The sequence below is a fragment of the Ursus arctos genome, unplaced genomic scaffold (genome assembly GCF_023065955.2).
Source record: "Ursus arctos isolate Adak ecotype North America unplaced genomic scaffold, UrsArc2.0 scaffold_9, whole genome shotgun sequence".
Classification (NCBI taxonomy): domain Eukaryota; kingdom Metazoa; phylum Chordata; class Mammalia; order Carnivora; family Ursidae; genus Ursus; species Ursus arctos.
In genome coordinates, this window is record NW_026623111.1 from 54,251,613 (window position 1) to 54,270,777 (window position 19,165).

General features: G+C 39.5%; 2 protein-coding genes across 2 annotated transcripts in view; one reads left to right on the plus strand and one right to left on the minus strand.

Annotated features, from left to right (window-relative positions):
- Positions 1-1,268: 1,268 nt before the first annotated feature.
- GRSF1 (G-rich RNA sequence binding factor 1) lies at positions 1,269-18,997 on the minus strand. The gene is made up of 10 exons (XM_026510006.4): positions 18,515-18,997; positions 15,897-16,053; positions 14,283-14,438; positions 13,739-13,882; positions 12,939-13,074; positions 10,246-10,430; positions 9,118-9,239; positions 7,864-7,999; positions 7,439-7,514; positions 1,269-6,095 (listed from the first exon to the last, which is right to left on the minus strand). The coding sequence occupies exons 1-9, from the start codon at positions 18,866-18,868 to the stop codon at positions 7,465-7,467; spliced, it is 1,440 nt and encodes a 479-aa protein (XP_026365791.1). The 5' UTR covers positions 18,869-18,997; the 3' UTR covers positions 1,269-6,095; positions 7,439-7,464.
- Positions 18,451-19,165, plus strand: part of MOB1B (MOB kinase activator 1B) — a 96,932-nt gene continuing 96,217 nt past the window's right edge. The window contains exon 1 of the mRNA XM_057309832.1: positions 18,451-18,586. The gene's annotated coding sequence lies outside the window, so the exon portion shown is untranslated. The remainder of the gene's footprint in view (positions 18,587-19,165) is intronic.

A 19,165-nucleotide genomic window follows, 5' to 3' on the forward strand; every position in this document is an offset into this window, starting at 1 on the left:
GAACCAGGTATGTTTTTTTTTTTTTTAAAGATTTTATTTATTTATTTGACAGAGAGAGACAGCCAGTGAGAGAGGGAACACAAGCAGAGGGAGTGGGAGAGGAAGAAGGATTCCAGCAGAAGAGCCTGATGTGGGGCTCGATCCCAGAACGCTGGGATCATGCCCTGAGCCGAAGGCAGACGCTTAACGACTGCGCCACCCAGGCGCCCCAGAACCAGGTATGTTTTGGGATCATAGGTCTTTGAATATACTTGTGAAATTTCACCTGTGGACTTCAAATTCAGTCTGGATCATTTTAAAGACTTTTTCTTAAATGTACCATGGAGTTCCTTGTGAGTTTCACTGAGTCCACTCATATTCTAGTCTACCCTGGCTTCCATGTCTTTTCACCAGGTACTTTCAAAATCATTTCACTATAATGACCTGATTCTGACACAAAACACAGCAGCCATAAAAGAGGAGATTTAAGAGTTGTACCACACAGCGGTGCGTGGATGGCTAAGCTGGTTGAGCGTTTGCCTCTTGATTTTGGCTCAGGTCATAATCTCAGAGTCGTGGGATCAAGACCAGTGTCGGCTCCATGCTCATCATGGAGTCTGCTTGGGATTCTCTCTCTCCCTCTCCCACTGCCCCTCCCCCCACTCACATGCTCTCTAAAATAATAAATTAGAATTATACCACATAAAAATAATTTCTGCCATGATAAGCAAACAAAACAACAAAGTGCTGGGGGGAAAGGTATTTAGTTAGCTCATTGCAAGAATAAAGGGCTCCTATTAAGAAAAAAAACCAAAGACAACAGAAAAGTGGTCAATAAACATCACAGAAAGGCAACTGGCAAAATTCAGTTTGTGGAAACCTCTACAGGTTAATATTATTTCTTCGAATAAGGGAAAAAGAAATGGAAAGGGAAGCATACAGATTAAAATAGCAGGCACTTCATCTTCACCAAAGAAGACATTTGTATGGCCAATAAGCTTATGAAAAAATGCTCAACATTATCAATTGTCATGAACAGCAAATTAAAACCACAAAGAGATACCACTACACACAGAATGGCTAAAATTACAAGCTGGCACCAAACAGTGAGGATGTGGACCTACTGGCACTCTCATACCGTTGGTTTTACAAAATAGAATAACCACTTTAGAAAAAAGTATGTCAATTTCTAGTAAAATTAAAAATACATCAATCTTACAACTCAGGATATTCAACTAAGTACTACCCAAAAGAAATTAAACGTAGATCCACAAAAAGGCTTGCACAAGAATGTTCACAGCAACTTTATTCATAAGAGCCAAAAACTAGAAACAGCCCATTGTCCATCAGTTGTTCATCTAAGCGAAAGGTTAAACTGTGGTATTTTCCTACAGTGGAATACTACCCGGCAATGAAAAAGGAACAAAGAGCTGAAACATACAGATGAATCTCAAAACATGCTGAATGAAAATTTACACAAGAATACATACTGTATGATTCCATTTATATGAAGTTCTAGAATAGGTCAACTAACCTATAGTAAAAACAAAATTCTAATGGGGAGAAGGGACGAGAGAGGTGCAGGACTTGAGTGGGTAAAGAAATTTTCTGATGCGATGGAAATGTTCCACAGCTTGCTAGAGGTTGGTGTTACACAGCTGTACATTAAAACTCATCACGTGGTAGGTACACTTAACATTTGTTCACCATAAATTTTACCTCCAGGAGAAAAAAAAAGCTTAAGAGCCAAGTATGTCTACAACTTTGACATCTATAAAGAAAAAGACAGATTGATGGATGCACATATACAACATGATGAAGAAAATATGACAAAATATTACTTGTAGAATCTAGGTGCAGGTATATGTATGTTTATATCAAATAAAACTTTTCTAAAAAATTACTTTTCAGATGGATATTTGTGATAAAAAATTAGTATTTTTAGGAATGGTGGTGGTTTTTTTTAAGTTCTTTTTAAAGAAGAGATGTATACTGAAATATATCCAGATAAAATGATGCTGTGTCTTGGATTTGCTTTAAGATTAATATGAGGAGGATAAGTAGACAGGGATAATAAGAAGGGGAAAAATGGGGAAAGGATAGGAAGACAATTCACAGAAAAGGAAATCCCAGAAGTCCTGAACATGAAATGCTCCCACATAAGAGACTACCATGACGGGGTTTTTTAAACCTGTCAGATTGGCAAGTAGATTGCTAATATGCTGTGGTAGTGAGGCTATGGGAAAATGGGCACTTGTGTTGCTGGTGCAAACTAAGAAAAAACAAATTATTGATAGAAGTTTAATTTTAGATATAAATTACAAGTGCACATACTCTGACCATTTATCCTAGAGAAATTTATGTATGTACAAAATGACATAAATTTATACAAGATAATTCATTTCAGCATTACAATAGCAAAAGATTGGAAACAATTGGCCTGTTCACCAGTAAGGGACAGGTTAAATTACGTACATCCATACTGTACATCTTAAAAAATGAGAGGATTTTATATATGGATATAAAATGATCTTTGGGATGTATTAAATGGAAAAAAATGGCACAGAACAGCCTGTATATAGTATGTTATAATTTATATTTTAAAAAGAAATGAAGAAGTCTATTAAATATTTGCTTATCTATACAGTAACTATCACTGGAAGTTTACGCTGGAAACTGATGACAGGGGAACTACGTTGCTCAAGTATAGGATGGGAGGGAGACTTCACTACATACCCTTTCATATCTCTCGAATTTTATTTCGTTCAAAAAATAAAATATAAACAATTTACAAATTACCCCACCATTTATTTTCATATCATCAAGGTTTAAACACCAAACTAAACTTTCCTCTATCCCTGTCCTAAAATTCAATAAGAAAACCACCTAAGTAAATAACTGGGCAAAAGATCTAAACAGACCTCCTACCAGAGACAATATGCAGATGCAAATAAATACATAAAAAAGATGTTCACCATCTTAGGTCATTATGGAATTGCAAAATTAAACAAGATAACCAGTAAACACCTATTACAATAGCTCAAATTCAAAACACTGACAACACCCAACGCTGACAAGATGAACTCCTGCAGAAACTCTCATTCATGGCTAGTGGGAATGCAAAATGACACAGTTACCTTGGAAGAGTCTGGCAGTTTCTTACAAAACTAAACATAGTCTTACCATATGATCCAGCCATCATACTCCTTGGTATTTACCCAAATGAGCTGAAATCTTATGTACACACAAAAACCTACACATGAATGTTTATAGCAGCTTTATTCCCTTCCTACAAGCCTCAGAGATCCTTTTCTAATCTGAATTGAGGGAAAATGTATTCCTACTACATGACAGCATTTTCTCAAAGCCTCTGGAACTTAGGGCTGCCTCTACTTTACCGCTGAGGTCCAACATTCTACTCCATACTACAGGTCCTGCCAATTGAATATGAACGCTTTCACACAATTTAGGGGAAAATCTGAAAACTTTGGAATGTTTTCAATTATAAAATGCATAGGATATAACCCAGAGAAAAAACTCCAAATGAGAATCTGCTAAGGGACTGTTCATGGCAGAGGACGCCAACGGGCATGCTAATGGTAAGCAGGGCCATTGCCTCAAAATGGCATGTGGCTGTAAGTGGCCTTCTCCTGCTTCCTCCTCCCCACACCACAGAAACAGTGAGAAGGATTTAGAGCCTTCCACTCCACAGTGGATTCAGTCTCTCTTCTCACCTGGCAGAAGCCTCATTCACCCAGGCAGACGGACAAGCACTCTGGTTCTGCTTCGTTCTTGGGTATCAGTGAGGGTACCAATCAGATCACAATCTCCAGCAATGTCGTTGGTATCTATACGCTACTTATCAGAGCTCCCCCCCATAATTCAAGTCCCTAGCCACAGCAAGATGGGTAACCTGTATCTAAACCTGCTGTTTTCTTTATAGCTTTATCACCAGAGATTATAAAGACACAAAGGACCTAAACACAAGAGCAAAATTCACCATCACTACTTCTTTCGATAGCTAATGATAATACACAATCCAGGCTTGTCAAATTTTGGGATACAGATATGTCTTTTGATTGGGTGAAAAGAAAAGATTACTTTTAATCTATTCTATGCTTTTCTTCTCCTTCCAGTAGCTACATTTGCCTTCTCAGTAATCATTCATTCACTAACCTAAATTATGAGCTATAACCTACTGAAGGAGTAAAGTATATTAATTCATATGATGACCTCCCAAGAATGGCCACCTTTTGTACTGAGCACTCAACCACTAGTGGGGCAAGACACACACCCCCTTCATGCTTACCCACTACATAACATTTTAATGCTTCTGCTCTCATTCTTTTCCTAGAGAGGTACAAATGAAATTCATTAGCTTTAAAATAATTGCAAATGAACTAATGTCTCACCAACCCCAATCCCAACAGTCCGTATAGATTTTTTCCACAGCAAATTAGATACCTACTGCTAAACAGAGAAAAGATCATATTCTATTAGCTCACACAGCTACAGACACCACTTCTGATAGCTTGGTACTCACAGCCATATAAAAACACATTTCTACTTAAGTAGTAATACTGAAGATGTTAAGACGGTTAATGAAGTCACGTTCATATGCGATGATAAAAATACAAACACAAATTACAATTTCTTCTTATACTATACCAGGATTTGATGTAACAAAAATATATTTGGTTGATACACCCACTCCAAAATAAATACTCTTAGGTAATCTGCAGCCTGAAACAAGCCTTCATTTATTGACTACTTACAGTACAGTGATTTCGTATCTTAGCTGGTAATCAAGGATGGTTATGTATTAAGTGAGAGAAGACGTCATCTCTCTTCCAGATATCACCTCTCAAAAATCTGGGCTATTTCAATTTTGAGAACTAGAATTGTATCTCCTGGTAACTATGTGGCAGTCGTCACCCTGAGAATAGGAACAAGGCAAAGAAAGTATACAGGACTTTGATTCTCCTACACAGGTGCACATAAAGTTAGTTTATTAAGGACTACATTTTGAAGCCAGCCATTTTGATCCAATATTTAAATAACAAGCTGTTTAATATTAAAGCAGAAGGTACTGTCACAATGTGACAGAAGTACAGCTTTATCCATAAACCCTTCACACAGTTATACAGTAAATGCTATTTTTATTTAAGCAAGGCACCCCTACTCGTTCTAAAATATGGGATGTGCTATCCCACTGAGAAAGCAAATGAGGAGACAGATTTTTTTTTTCCCTCTCAGGAGCTGGTTTAAATTCAAGTGAAGCCATTAATGTCCTTACCAGTCAGGACTGTTTTGACATGTCACTTCACAGTTTTGAGACTAACAAACACCCTCAAGGTTTGCCCACAATCGAAAAAAGTTGGGGAGTGAGTGTTCAGAGAACTTTTAGGTTGAGACTACAATTCTCTCCTTAAGGATACAGGCACAAAAGTCAAATGCCTTTAGCACAAGGCTTAGAAAGGCAAAACATTTCTAAAGACATAGAACTGCCAAACTGTTGTCATTTACACGCACTAACCTGTGGTACTTATATTTTTTGTTTTCTTTTTTTTAATTTCTACCCCTACCTAAGAAATCTAATACACCAAAAATTAAAACCACTCTGCCAAACCTTAATGATGCAAAGGTCTGAAACCTTTCCTTGCTTTGGTGAGTATTTGGTTAAAATAAGTCAGTACTTCACTCCACAGAAGTTTTATATCAGAGCCTTAATTCATAGGCAAAAAGACAAAATCTCCAACAGATCATTTGTAAAACGGGAGAAAGATTTTCAAGGACAGTGCTGAATAAAAATATGCAGTCTTTTCATTGGGTAACACATCTCCTATGAAAACCAACTGTTTAAACATATATAATAAAAACCAGATTTTTAAATCAGATCTTGAACAGATTAAACAAAAATTTAAATTTGTGGTTTATTTCATAATTCCAAACTGAATCTTTCCTTTTCCTTTCTGAACAGTCCACTGTGTAATTTGTCTTATAAGCAATTAACCCAAAACCCCCAAATTCTTTCTCTAGCAATTGCTGCTACAAAACTGGAACTTTATATCCCATGTCCAAGAAAGATGTGCAAATGAAATGCTTCTTGCTTCATCCTGAAAATAAAACGAAAAATGTTGCACATTTACTCAAAATGAAACGGTGGTGCAAAATAAATAAATAAAAGAAAAAGTGTTACCGTATCATACCCTTTCCCAGATCATTTAGAATTACAAATTTAATACTTTTTTTTAAAAATAGGCTTCATGCCCAGCATGGAGCCCAACAAGGGGCTTGAACTCACAACTGTGAGATCAAGACCAGAGCTAAGAGCAAGAGTAGGACACTTACCCGAAAGAGCCACCCAAGCGCCCCAATACTTTATTTTCTGATCTAGTGCAAATCCGTTTAGTGACAAATCCATTAAGTAAAGAAAATTAGTTAGACATTAGTGTTTACAGCTTGGTATGAAGACAGATTTTCAGGGTTGAGCACAAAATATATTTTACATAGATTTTAGCTAATATTTAACATCACAAGATCGTGGGACTTTATATCCAAAAATAGCCTATGAAACTACAGTAAAGAAATACCTCATGTATTTCCAAGAAATCATTACAGTTAACTATCTCAAATGCACCACTACAAATAGGAAAATGATTATAATACATTAAAAGATATTATGGGGAAATAAAAGATACCACATAACATTTTGTCAAGGGAGGGGACACCAACACATTTAGTAGATCTGTCACACGTTAAGTTAACTCTATGAAATCAGGTACTTCTAGGACAGACAACTATTTTCATAACACTTTTTAAGGAAAGGAGAGTGGTACATTAAGCGTAGATAATAATGATACACCCTAATTTCAAATGTATCATTTTAAACATTTTAATATCTTAGAACTAAGGAAATGTGTTTAATTTTTATAGGAAGAAAAGCTAATATAAGCACATTTTCAGTATATTATAATTTATAGATATTAAAGGTAAAAAAATTACTTTTAGACACACAGCAGGATGAATATTGGAAATGATGCCGAAAGATTGTATATGGGAAAAATACCCAAAGCCACTAGACAATCATAATGAATTCTATTTCCCAGGGGATTTTCATTCCCTGTTTTGATGCTTCAGTTATCATGATTGGCCTAATCATCATTAAGGGGCACTTGGGTGGCTCAGTCGGCTGAGCATCCGACTCTTGATTTGGGCTCAGGCCATGATCTCAGGGTCCTGGGATCAAGCTCTGCAACAGGCCGTGTGCTCAACACAGTCTGCTTCTCCCTCTCCTGCTTCTTGCCCTGCGTACATGCGCACACCTTCTCTAATAAATAAATAAAATCTTTAAAAAAAAAAAAAAAAAAGAATGGTTTTCACCATATCACAAATTAGTGAGTTAATGCTTAATTTATCCATTGAAAATAATTCTCACAATTGTACCTCTTAAATTTACCTTATTATCTGGAGTCCCTAGAAGTCTTATTTTCCCTTTGGACACGAATTCAGGAACAATTCAATATATCTATGGTCTGAGAATGACAAAAAAAGATTCATTTTGAGAAGTTGTAAAGGGAGAAATAATACTATGGTCATTTTCTCATAGTTCAGACAGCAACTCAACCCTTTGTCCATTACATTTCCTAATTAAAAACAAAAACAAAATTAAAAAACAAGAAAAAAAAATCCTACCTCTGTATAGAAACATGCAGGACAATTAGCAAACAAATGCTTTTCATTACAATATAGTGTTTTGTCTTTTTTACATTTAATATTAACAGAGCACAGTTTTCCCAAGGAAAAAGTCTAGGCAAACTCCAAAACAGAGAAAGGCAAGGACAGACATCAAAAATGACAATGAAAACCACAGGCAGCACTTACGAACATGGGACCGGTCCTTGAGCATAGCCGCAACAGCGTCCTCATGGGTATCGAAGTGCACGTCAGCTTCTCCAGTGGCCTTCCCATTAGAACTGTATTCCATGGTGATTCTAACAGGCTTCAGCGGAGCAAAGAACTAAACAACAAACAAAAGAAGCCAAAAGGAATATAATGGTTGTAGGTCCAATTTCTAGCAGTCTAAGGCTCTGCAGTTTTCTTTCAGACTCTGATTCATACACCCAAGAAATTTTTTTTAGAAAATTTTTTTAAGCAACAAAGTAGTTATGCATCTACCATGTCTTCTGGCTTTTCTGATCCTCTGAGAACTCAAGGTTACATTTCAACTATCTGTTCACAGAAAAAAAATTCTACAATATATAATACACCTAGAGTGCTCCAACTTTCTTACGCCAACAAGGACCACGTGTATCACTGCTCCTACACACATCCTTCCCTGTTTCCAAAGGGCGTCCGTCCCTCACTTCTCAGTAAGTCCCCTTCACATCAGCTCAGCACCTGCTCGTCAGTTTCTTACCAGCACTACGTGGACACAGCTACCCCACTGAGCGGTTATCGCAAACCAGAGCAACAGAATGTAATGCTTTAATGAGACTGCGTGACCTCTGTCTGGTTAAAGACAGGATTCCTATCAGGCTTTTTGAAATAAGGAAAACAACTCTGAGGACCCACTACTAACTGAAGATTCTAGATTGGATCTACCTTAAGTATATGTCTTCAAATCATGAAGTCAATACGGCTATTGTAGTTTCCCTTTGTTTTCATACATTATGTTATAAAATAAAAATATTTTAAAAATTCCTTTCTCAAATACTAGGGAATGCTGATGAGGAAACCTACAAGCTTCTAAGCATCTAGGAGCACTGGGATTCTTGTTTAGTATATAACTGCCCTGTGACAAATTCCCTGAGTCTCGGTTTCCTAAAATCAAAAATGAGTAAGTTGAACCAACTTAGAGAAAAACGAAACTTTACTTTGAACACTAAAGCTACATCATATTATTTGTTACCTACAAAATTCTCTTATTATACATTTGACCTTAAAATGTAATACAACCCACACTTCTCAGCTGAAGAAAATAAAAGAGGCTTCCACAACAATGGAAATGCCACCTTACTGTCCAAAAATCGTTCAGAAATAGGATATTTTCTTCTTTATCTTTCCCAAGTTTATATAAATTCAATTTTAGAATTTTTGTTCAAACCTATTGAGATTGGATATCTTACTGCCACACACGTTTATAATGTCTTGGGCATTAGCTTGGAAAGGCAATCCTCTCATGTGGACAAAATGTAGTGAAGATGTAGTTCCAAAATCAACAGCCTCTGGAAGCTTTTCTGACATCTCCTTAGGCAATTCTGAGAAGTGGAACACGAAGCACTGTCAGTAACATAAGGGCTTCAAGAGTTATTAACAGATCATAATTAGGTATGACTGCTATGTCAAAATCCTCAATTCTTCTTCCAGTAAGGAAGAAGGGCTTTAATTTTAAAAGCAAAAATGTTCTGAAATTTCTGCCACCTAACAAATATCACTTGAACACCCATTAGGATTTAGAGTGAAGATTTAGTCCCTAAAACCATTACCAGATTACAAAAAAACAGATCTTTCTGTAAGAACAGAGAGAAGGAAAAATGATTATGAGTGAAAAAAAGGCAACAGAAACTTCCTGGGTTATATGCACGTAAAAAAAAAAAAAAAAAAAGAATAAATATGGTAATGGGATAATGCCACAGCACGAGTTTAACAGTTTACTTATTAGAGAGAGAGAAAGCATGCACCCACGAGAGAGTGGGGGGATAGGGAGACAGAATCCCGAAGCAGACTCCCTGCTGAGCTCGGAGCCCAACCCAGGGCTCAATCCCAGGACCCCCAGATCACGACCTGAGCAGAAATCAAGAGTCCGCCGTTCAACTGACTGAGCCGCCCAGGCACCCCACCATGGCATGAGTTTAAAAAGGATTTATCAAACTTCAAAAATTCCACATGTCACTTTGTGTTAGGAATCAGAGGAATAATTAAATACAGAGGCAAACAGAACTCCTTACTTGGTCAACATTCCAGCTCTCTAACTACATCTTTTCTCACCTTAGTTTAAATGTTGACATTTTACGTTCTTTTATTATATTTGTGCCACCCAGCTTTTTATATAGAATCCACAAAAATGCTTCTATAAGAAATTTTATGAAATAATTAAGCCATCTGCATATATTCAAAGTACATTCTACACTCAAATAAATCTTCCAACTCAATTTTCTGGTCCTATAATCTAATAATTCCATACAACATGGTCATAAAAAATATTTTAAATATCAAAACATACAAAATAGATCCAATAAGTCTCAACAAGATGCAGGTCCTTACCTATTTCCTTCTCACTTTCAAAAGCTGTCATGGGTCGAATATCCTCATTTACTTCGTGTTCTTCAAAGACCATTTCTGGCTCAGTTATATACTTAGCAGTAGGAGAAGATGCCATTTTCTTTCCCTTATGAGAACCAACATGTGTTCGGACTTCATTCCTTCTGCTTGGAAATATCTCTATATACCTATATCAAAACAAAAGTGAACAGACACAACGCAAAGTAACTTTACATTGAAGTCATTTAAAATAAAACATGTATATATAATATTTCCAACAGCTTATAAAACACAAGTGTCCAAAGATAAAAGATGAGGGAAAAAGACTAGATATAGATATTAATCCATGAAAAGTACTCTCAACAGACATGTCACTGATTTACTCTCCTCCACACCCCTGCCCAAGATAACAGCTTTCTTCATATACATTTTAACAGTATTTTCTATTCTGTTTCACTTCATGAAAACAACTATGCCAAGATTAACTGTGTGTATGAAAATACCTGGTAAGAAGGGTTTTGTTTTTTATAGTTGGTTAACAATCTCTTAAAGCCTGCCAAGTCAATTCTGTGAAAATTAATGATATCTGTGTAAGATATTAAAAGTCAGAGTATATGAGGAGCTAACATCCCCCAGAACTTCAACAAGACGCCAATGAGAATTCATGACCTAAATGTCAATTCTGACTTGCTATCTGCTTGGCAGTGGGATTATCTATTAAATCATAGCTTCTGAAACCAGTTTCTTTTTTCTCAAAACTGCTTTTCCAAATTAGGTTTATAAGCCTGAATTGCAAAAATCATTTTTATTTATAGATCTATAAAGATTAGATAAATACCACTTCTTAATTTATTGAAGAGATTTATACACTGCCATAACGTTCCCACATAAAAACATAACACTGATCTGTTTGTTCTAAGACATAAGAAAATGTGAGAGTACTAAAAGAAAATGGGAGAAGAGGGTGCTTTGCATACACATTTTTATTTTTAAAAAATTTAATGAAGACCTCTGAATCAATTCTATACACAGATCCTGAAATAAATGGCTTTAAAGTGGCTTTTCATTTTTTTTAAACTTCAAAGGAGCCAAGTAAAACAGCCAGAAAGCAGCAAAACAGCAATCTAAAACTGACACTTTTAAATACTCCTCCAAATTTGACACAAATGAACCCATCCAACACTACATGCATCCAATGTGATGTGATATGCAGTACACCGCGATACCTATAGTGTATTCGTACCAAAATGTTAACCCGAATCAATTCAAGACTTCAGCTTTAACTTCCAGTTTTCAGGAAATAAGAGAAGATACAAAGGAACAAAGTGACACCATGAAGAAGCAATAAGATCAATATATAACATGAGACACTGTACAGGATGACTGACTCAATTTCCTCAAAAATTAATTGCATTTAAAAAGGGGAAGGGAATAAAAATATAAAGGAGAAGGGGACTTGCTCTAGTTTAAGAGAACTGTAGATATAACAATCAAATGGCGGGGTGCCTGGGTGGCTTAGTCATTGAGCGTCTGCCTTGGGCTCAGGTCATGATCCTGGGGTCCTGGGATTGAGCCCCGCATCAGGCTCCCTGCTCAGCGGGGAGCCTGCTTCTCCCACTCCTTCTGCGTGTTTCCTCTCCAGACTGTCTATCAACTAAATAAATACATTCTTTAAAAAAAAAAAAGGGGGGGGGCGCCTGGGTGGCACAGCGGTTAAGCGTCTGCCTTCGCCTCAGGGCATGATCCCGGCGTTATGGGATCGAGCCCCACATCAGGCTCCTCCGCTATGAGCCTGCTTCTTCCTCTCCCACTCCCCCTGCTTCTGTTCCCTCTCTCGCTGGCTGTCTCTATCTCTGTCAAGTAAATGGATGAAATCTTTAAAAAAAAAAAAATCAAATGCCACGTGTGGACCATATCTAGATTCTGGTACCAAAAGAAAAAGAGGGGCGCCTGGGTGGCACAGCGGTTAGGCGTCTGCCTTCGGCTCAGGGCGTGATCCCAGAGTTCTGGGATCGAGCCCCACATCAGGCTCCTCCGCTATGAGCCTGCTTCTTCCTCTGCCACTCCCCCTGCTTGTGTTCCCTCTCTCGCTGGCTGTCTCTATCTCTGTCAAATAAATAAATAAAATCTTAAAAAAAAAAAAAAAAAAAAAAAAGAAAAAGAAAAAGAAAAAAAAAAAAACAACAACAAAACTCTTGAGGGGTGCCTGGGTGGCTCAGTGAGTTGAGTGCCTGCCTTCGGCTCAGGTCATGGTCCCAGGAGCCTGGATTGAGCCCTGCATCAGGCTTCTTGCTCGTGGGGAGTCTGCTTCTCCCTTTCCTCCCAGCTCAGTGCTCTCTCTTGCGCGCTCTCTCTCAAATAAATTAAAACAACAACAACAACAACAACACAACTCTGAAAAGACAATTTTGTTATAATTGGGAAAGCGTGACTATGGACTGGCATTAGATAATAAATTACTGCTAATTTTGTTAGACGTGATGATATTAGGATCACATAAGAAAATGTTTTTTAAAGATGCAGCAAATATAACAAATGTTAATAACCTGTTAATACTAAGTGATGAGCATTTGACAGATCATCATGCCATTCTCTCTGCTTTTCTATGTTTAGATAATTACAGTTCTACTACAGTGCACTCATCAAAATGACCCAACATATGATACCTGAGCATTACTAGAATCTGCTTCACTCACCGGTTACCAATTTCTTCCCTGTGTTTCAATAGGGCTTGGTTGGCCATTTCTGGTTCTTCAAACTGCACATAGGCTTCTCCTGTTTTTCTTCTTCCTCTGTAATCCATGACAAAAGTGATGTCTACTATATTTAGTCCTAGGACACAAAAAAAATTATTACAAATTAGTGCTAACAGGAGTCTTTTTTATCCTTAGGATTAATACATTCATTCACATACTAGTAATTTTTTTTATTTTATTAGTCAAATCTTAGGCCTGTTTTGCTAGTCTCTAAGCTGGATACATACCTAAGGAAGAAAATTATTATGCAGCAAAGCTAGTAACACCTACACATCTATATTTCCAGAATATTTGACTCATGCAGTCCATCTAAAACACACAATCTTTTTTCTTTTTTTTTTTTTGCCCTTAATTATGTAGTAGGGGAAATGGGAATTTAGACTAACATCGCTAGTCTGGTACGTTTTTTTACAGCTAAGAATTAGATGATAATGCTCTTAAATGATATAAATTGTTACTGTCTTAGACAAATATGGCCACTCTTACATGAGGTTATCTTCCTCAACAGTAAAATAAACCTGCATGAAATAATTCAGAAATGTGACATCCTCCAAAGATCAGCATAATAGGTCAAAACATTTACATAATCTATAAACATTGGTAACCCAAGTGGAGAGTTCTCCCCTAAAGAACCTAATACAACTGCATGCAGTTACCTAGGAAAAGGTTCATCTAAGATATAAAAGGAGACAATAAGGAAAAAAAAATGAGACCCCAAACATGATATAAGTGAAAAGCACCTGCAAAGAAGTCTACAATGTCTTTCTCATTGCAACTATAAGGAAGTCCTCTCAGACGAACCACGCCATCATTTACCACAGGTGAAGATTTGACCTGCAGGCTCTTCATTAAGGCATCCACATCTTCATTGTTTATCTCATACACTGCAAAGAAAAAGCACAAAAAGTATGCAAATCTACACAGCAAAAGAAGACACTAAAAAAAAAAAAAAAAACAAACATACTTACTGGGTTATCCAAGAATGTAAAAACTAGTATTTTAATCTTTATGTACTTCTCTGGAGAAAATAACAAATGACATTTACTGAATATCTACTATGTGCAAGCTGTGACTTACTTAAACATTCCCAACTTGTAAGGTAAACTTGGTCAACATCCTCATTTTATAGATAAGAAACTGAGCTTCTCTCTGTGTTTCATTTCATACCCTATAAAAGGGTGTATTCATAATACCGATCTCCTTCATTATTGCTGAGGACCAAATGAAACTGCCTTAGAAAGTACAGGCTAAGTTCACAAAAAGCCAGAACATGACTTCACGTACCTTCCACATATCGTTGTCCCATGTACATGCGATGCTTTTCTAAGGCTTTTTGAACATCCTGCTCTGACTCCATTTCAATTAAGGCATCACCCCTTCGTTTCCCATCTCTATTTAAGAGGAAGTGTATTCCATTCTCACCATTGCGGATTCTGCAGTCTGAAAGTATGGGAGTAAAATCAAAATCAGAAATCAAACTTTTAGCTCAATTATAAAAGTCACTAGAATGCGATCTTCCAATTCCAACAACAAAACAAAACATGAACCATAATGTCCATCATATTCCTTATAGAAAACCCCATCACTGAAGGCATCCAAATGCTAATGAGATGGTAGTCTATAAAATGTTCCACCTGAAAAAGATAGCAAACCTTAGCAGATAAGCTTATGATCTCCTGATTATTAAAATAGCAAACAGGCTCAACACAAAATATATTACGTCCTTCCCAATGCTCCTACAATCAGTTTCAAATCATAAAGAATTAAAATATGCTTAAGTTTATACATAAGTGTTTTCTTTTGTTATAATCCCAACTATAGGAACTTTAAAATAAATCCTATAAGAACAATTTTGATACCATAATTGAACTTTGCCCCCTTTTTATTACCAAGATCCCTATACTGCATTTGTTTAATGGCAGTGAGTTGAAGATGTAAGTGGCTTCATAAAATACTTGACCCATACAATGCTATGCACATCAAGGAACTCAATATATTATTACATCATTTTACAACATTTAAGATGGCATCCTCAAAAAGCCTTTTGTAGCGGGGGGACCTGGGTGGCTCAGTTAAGCATCTAACTTCGGCTCAGGTCATGATCTAAGTGTCCTGAGACAGAACCGTGGAGCAGGGCTCTGTGCTCAGTGGGAAGTCTGCTTCTCCCTCTGCCCCTCCCCGGGCTCATGCTAGCTCACTCTCGCTCTCTCTCAAATAAATGAATAAACTCTTTCTTAAAAAAATAACCCCCCTATTTTTAAAGATTTATTTTATTTATTTAAGAGAGAGAAAGCACCAGTTGGGGAAAGCAGAGGGAGAGAATCCTCAGGCAGACTCCCCACTGAGCATGGAGCCAGACTGGGGGATCAATCCCAGGACCCTGAGATCATGACCTGAGCTGAAATCAAGTCGGACGCATAACCGACTGAGTCACTCAGGCGCCCCCTTTCTAAAAGCTTTTTAAGAGGAAAATTAAAAATCACAGGCAGATAAGAGCTTAAAAACTAATCACAGGTATGTAAACATTCCAAAAATGTTTTTAAGGAAATTATATCACTTGACACTAAGCACTCTTGTATTCTAAATGTGTATATTACATAAAGAGCTACACTTAACTAGTTTTGCTTTTTGGTAAGTACCTACTAAAACTTCAGAGAAAACTGGCTTCTACCATGTAGTTTTAACATTACATTTTTTGGTTGCATTTAAAGTCTTCACACCTGGTATATGCCACAAATGGTACACACAAGGTGTCACTTGGTATGCAAATGTAATCAGTCGAACTAGACAATTCCTAACCAGCAAATAGGATGTCTACACTATCGCTTAACTTGGTTTTTGTGAGACTACCTTGTACTCAAACAAAATTACATTATTTCAAACATAAATAAGATATACCTGAGAAAAAGTTAACCACGTCTTCTATAGTGCATGACCACGGCAATCCTTGAGCTCGAATGAGATAAACATCATCCACTTCTTCTCCTAACTTGGACGAAGCCAATTCATACTCAGGGAGAGGTGGAAGGTCTTCCAGGTAGGTAGTTTTGGACTCCTTCCAAGAGAAGTGAAGAAATGTAAAAATACTTCTTTGACAACCTTACTTAGAAAATGTTCATTTCTGCAAACCAATGCTCTGGATGTTATTCTTAGGAGACAGTTACTATTTCAGAGGCAAGAAATAAACTTCACAAATCTAACTCATCCTTTTTTGGCTTAAATTGTACATTCTAAAGCAACAAGCAGGTATATCCCAATGGTTTGGCAGGACATAAATTTTATTCAGAGCTTGTTCTTAAATTCATCAGTCCCAAATTACACCCAATAACAGTGTTTTAGTTAAAGCAGAACAAGAAGGGTCCCTTCAATTTGACATATCTGGGTGCTTCCTACTCACCGTGTGCCATGTTAGGCTCTCATCTCAAAGAGCTTACCATCTAGACTAAGACAAGCATTACAAGACAGAATGCTTTATGTGCTACAATTAAGATACAAGATTATTATAGGACTTCAAAACAGAACACTAACAGAAGAATCAAGAGATAATAGAGATGGCCTCAAAGGAAGCATAGAATTTTGACAGCAATATATACAGGATTGGGCATTCCAGCTTGAGAGGTGAGGGGAAGAAGCGGTATGAACAAAAGCCCATTTGCAAAACAGCAATAATCCCATTTGGCTAAACTGCAGGGTACAATTAGGAGCCAAAGAAGATGAGCTGGCAAAAGGAACTCGGTTACCACACAACAGAGAGACTGGAGTGTCAAGCTCAATGTGTCCCCCTAACCCGGTAGGCAAGAGAGAGTTAATAAAAGACACTTCAGTGGGTAAAATTAAGAGAGCAGGATGCTTGGAAAGAGTAATCTGTCAACTGGTAAGTCAGACCAACTGAACAAGGGAAAGATCATAAACAGGAGCCTGAGACATACCCAAAGAACTTTATTTTACAAGACTAAGCAAAAACTGGAATTTAACAAGATTCCAGTAAGCACTACAACCATAACCAGGAATGACAACTGATGTTTTAAGACTTGCACTCTACCGGACTAAAGAAAGAGATTCTTTTGTACCATCCCCACGGTTTACAGTAAGACATAAGTCTACCTAGAAGGAGTCAATGATAAATGTAAACCTCTAGCAGATGTCATATACACACTTAATAAAAATGCAACAAGCACTACAATTATCAATGTGGAAAGACAACTCAGGCATTAAGTCGAGTGACTTGCAATCTATCCTGCTAAAGAGATACTTCACTCCTTTGTAGGTTCCCATCATTTTCATGAAGACTTACATATAATTTAAGAAGTCAATGATAAATGTAAGCACAGTGTGCAACACTAGTAGAGGCTCAACAGATATCATTAGTCAATTTCAAAGGAAAAAAATCAAGAATAGTTAGTTCGATAAAGGCTTATTAGAGATAGTTTGTGTTTTTTAATAAAGGTAACATTCCCCATTTTCCCAGAATTCCACATGCATCACAAGCTTTTACCGAAAAGGGCAGCACAAAGTATTGGGCCAGGATTCAAATCAATTAGCTCAGCCACTGGCAGACAGAAGCCATGCTGATTAGCCTCCCAGTTTCCCTAAGTTCAAGGAGAAGCACAAATTGAATTAAGATAAATATGATCCAAGATATCAGGAACTGGGTAGTCAAAACGTGAGCTGATATTTCCCAGATACCACGTAACAAGCAGAAAAGAAAGCTTCCTACAAGGCACAAAATATTTGCAATCTGAGTTCTTAAAGGACACGGTGACTAAAAAAAGAAAACACTATAGATTCACTCCTGGGTCCCCAAGTCGTGGCCTTACCTCTAGGCGTCCCCTCTTCTAGCCACCCCCCCCATCACAGTCTCCACACCGTCCTCCCCGTCGGCGACGACCCTTGGTCCTAAAGGTCCCTCTGCTAGAGGAGGTGGAGGTGCAGAGGTGACCTTCAGTTAACTGGGGCAGCCCGCCTTTCCCCAGGGGCACAAGAGAGAGGGGAGTGCTGGCGACGAGCTTCCTTCCCCAGGAACCCAGCCCACGTAACTCTGCGCGGGAACCTTCCCATCAGCAGGCTGCGAGGCGCGCCAGGGCCGCCTAGGCCTAGTGCTCTGGCTGCACGGAAACTCCCAACCCTCCGCGGGTCCGGCCTCCCAACTTCACAACCAGCGGGCGGAGAGCGACAGGGATGCGGGGTGGGGGCGTCAACAGCCTCACAAAACCTACCATGGGCCGGCGGGAAACAAGGCCTCAACATTCACCCCTAGCCACACTTACACTGCCCAACCGACCAGAGACTCGAGAGAACAAAACAAGGAGAAAACCCAAGGCCTGGGAGAGCGTCCCTTGTTCTGGGGCCCAATAGGAGGACTGGGAGGGCGGGGGGAGGAGGGAGGCGGGGGAGGCTGTGCGGCGCGTGCCGCGGATCCCCGGGCGTGCACGCGAGGCGCACGCGGAGGGGCGCGGGAGCGCGCGCGCGCGACCGGGGAAGGGTCCTGCGCGCGGACCCTCGCGGCGCCCACGTACCTGGCTGTAGCTCCGCGCCGGGTCCGCGGCCGCCGCCAGCGACTGCGGTAGCAGAGGGGCACGCAGGGCCGGGTAAGAAGCCGCGGCCGCGGCGGCGGCAGAGGCGGCCGCGGGAGGAGGCCCCGCCAGCCTCCCGGCGGACGCAGGCCCGGTCTGGAGGCCCCGCGTGTGAGAGGCGGCGGCCGCAGCGGCCCCGAGCAGCAGCAGCAGGCGGCGACGCCCCGAGACACCCGAGGGGAAGGAGCCGGCGGCGGAGTAAAAAGGCAGGCAGGCGGCGCCGGTGCGCCGGCAGCTGCTGCAGTTGCAGCCGCAGCCCCGGAGCAGCGCCCCGAGCACCCAGCGGGTCCCGGCCATGGACTCCGGAGGCGGCGCGGGGCCTGGAGGCGGCTGCGGCTGCAGCGCGAGCGGAGGGGGAGTGGAAGCCAGGGCCGGGGAGGGGGCGCCAGGCACATGCGCCGCCGGCACCCGGGGCAGCAGCGAGTCGGGAGGAGGCGGAGGAGAGCGCGCTGCTCCGCCCGGTCTCCGCCCTCGGGGCGGGGCTGCCGGCAGGCCGGGAGGGGCCGTGGGGACCCGGGTACTAGCGCCCCGCTCCTCTGTCCCTGATTGGAAACTGAGGCCCGAGGAGGACGAAGCGAGGTCCCTCTTGCTCTG

Excerpts from the sequence above, each read along its gene's own strand:
- GRSF1 (XM_026510006.4), bottom strand. The coding sequence starts at position 18,868 with ATGGCCGGGACCCGCTGGGTGCTCGGGGCGCTGCTCCGGGGCTGCGGC. Across the intron at positions 13,075-13,738 it reads CATTGTAGACTTCTTTGCAG|GACTAAATATAGTAGACATC; the intron begins GTGCTTTTCACT and ends TTTGTGTCCTAG. Across the intron at positions 9,240-10,245 it reads TGAAAGTGAGAAGGAAATAG|AATTGCCTAAGGAGATGTCA; the intron begins GTAAGGACCTGC and ends TCCACTTCTCAG.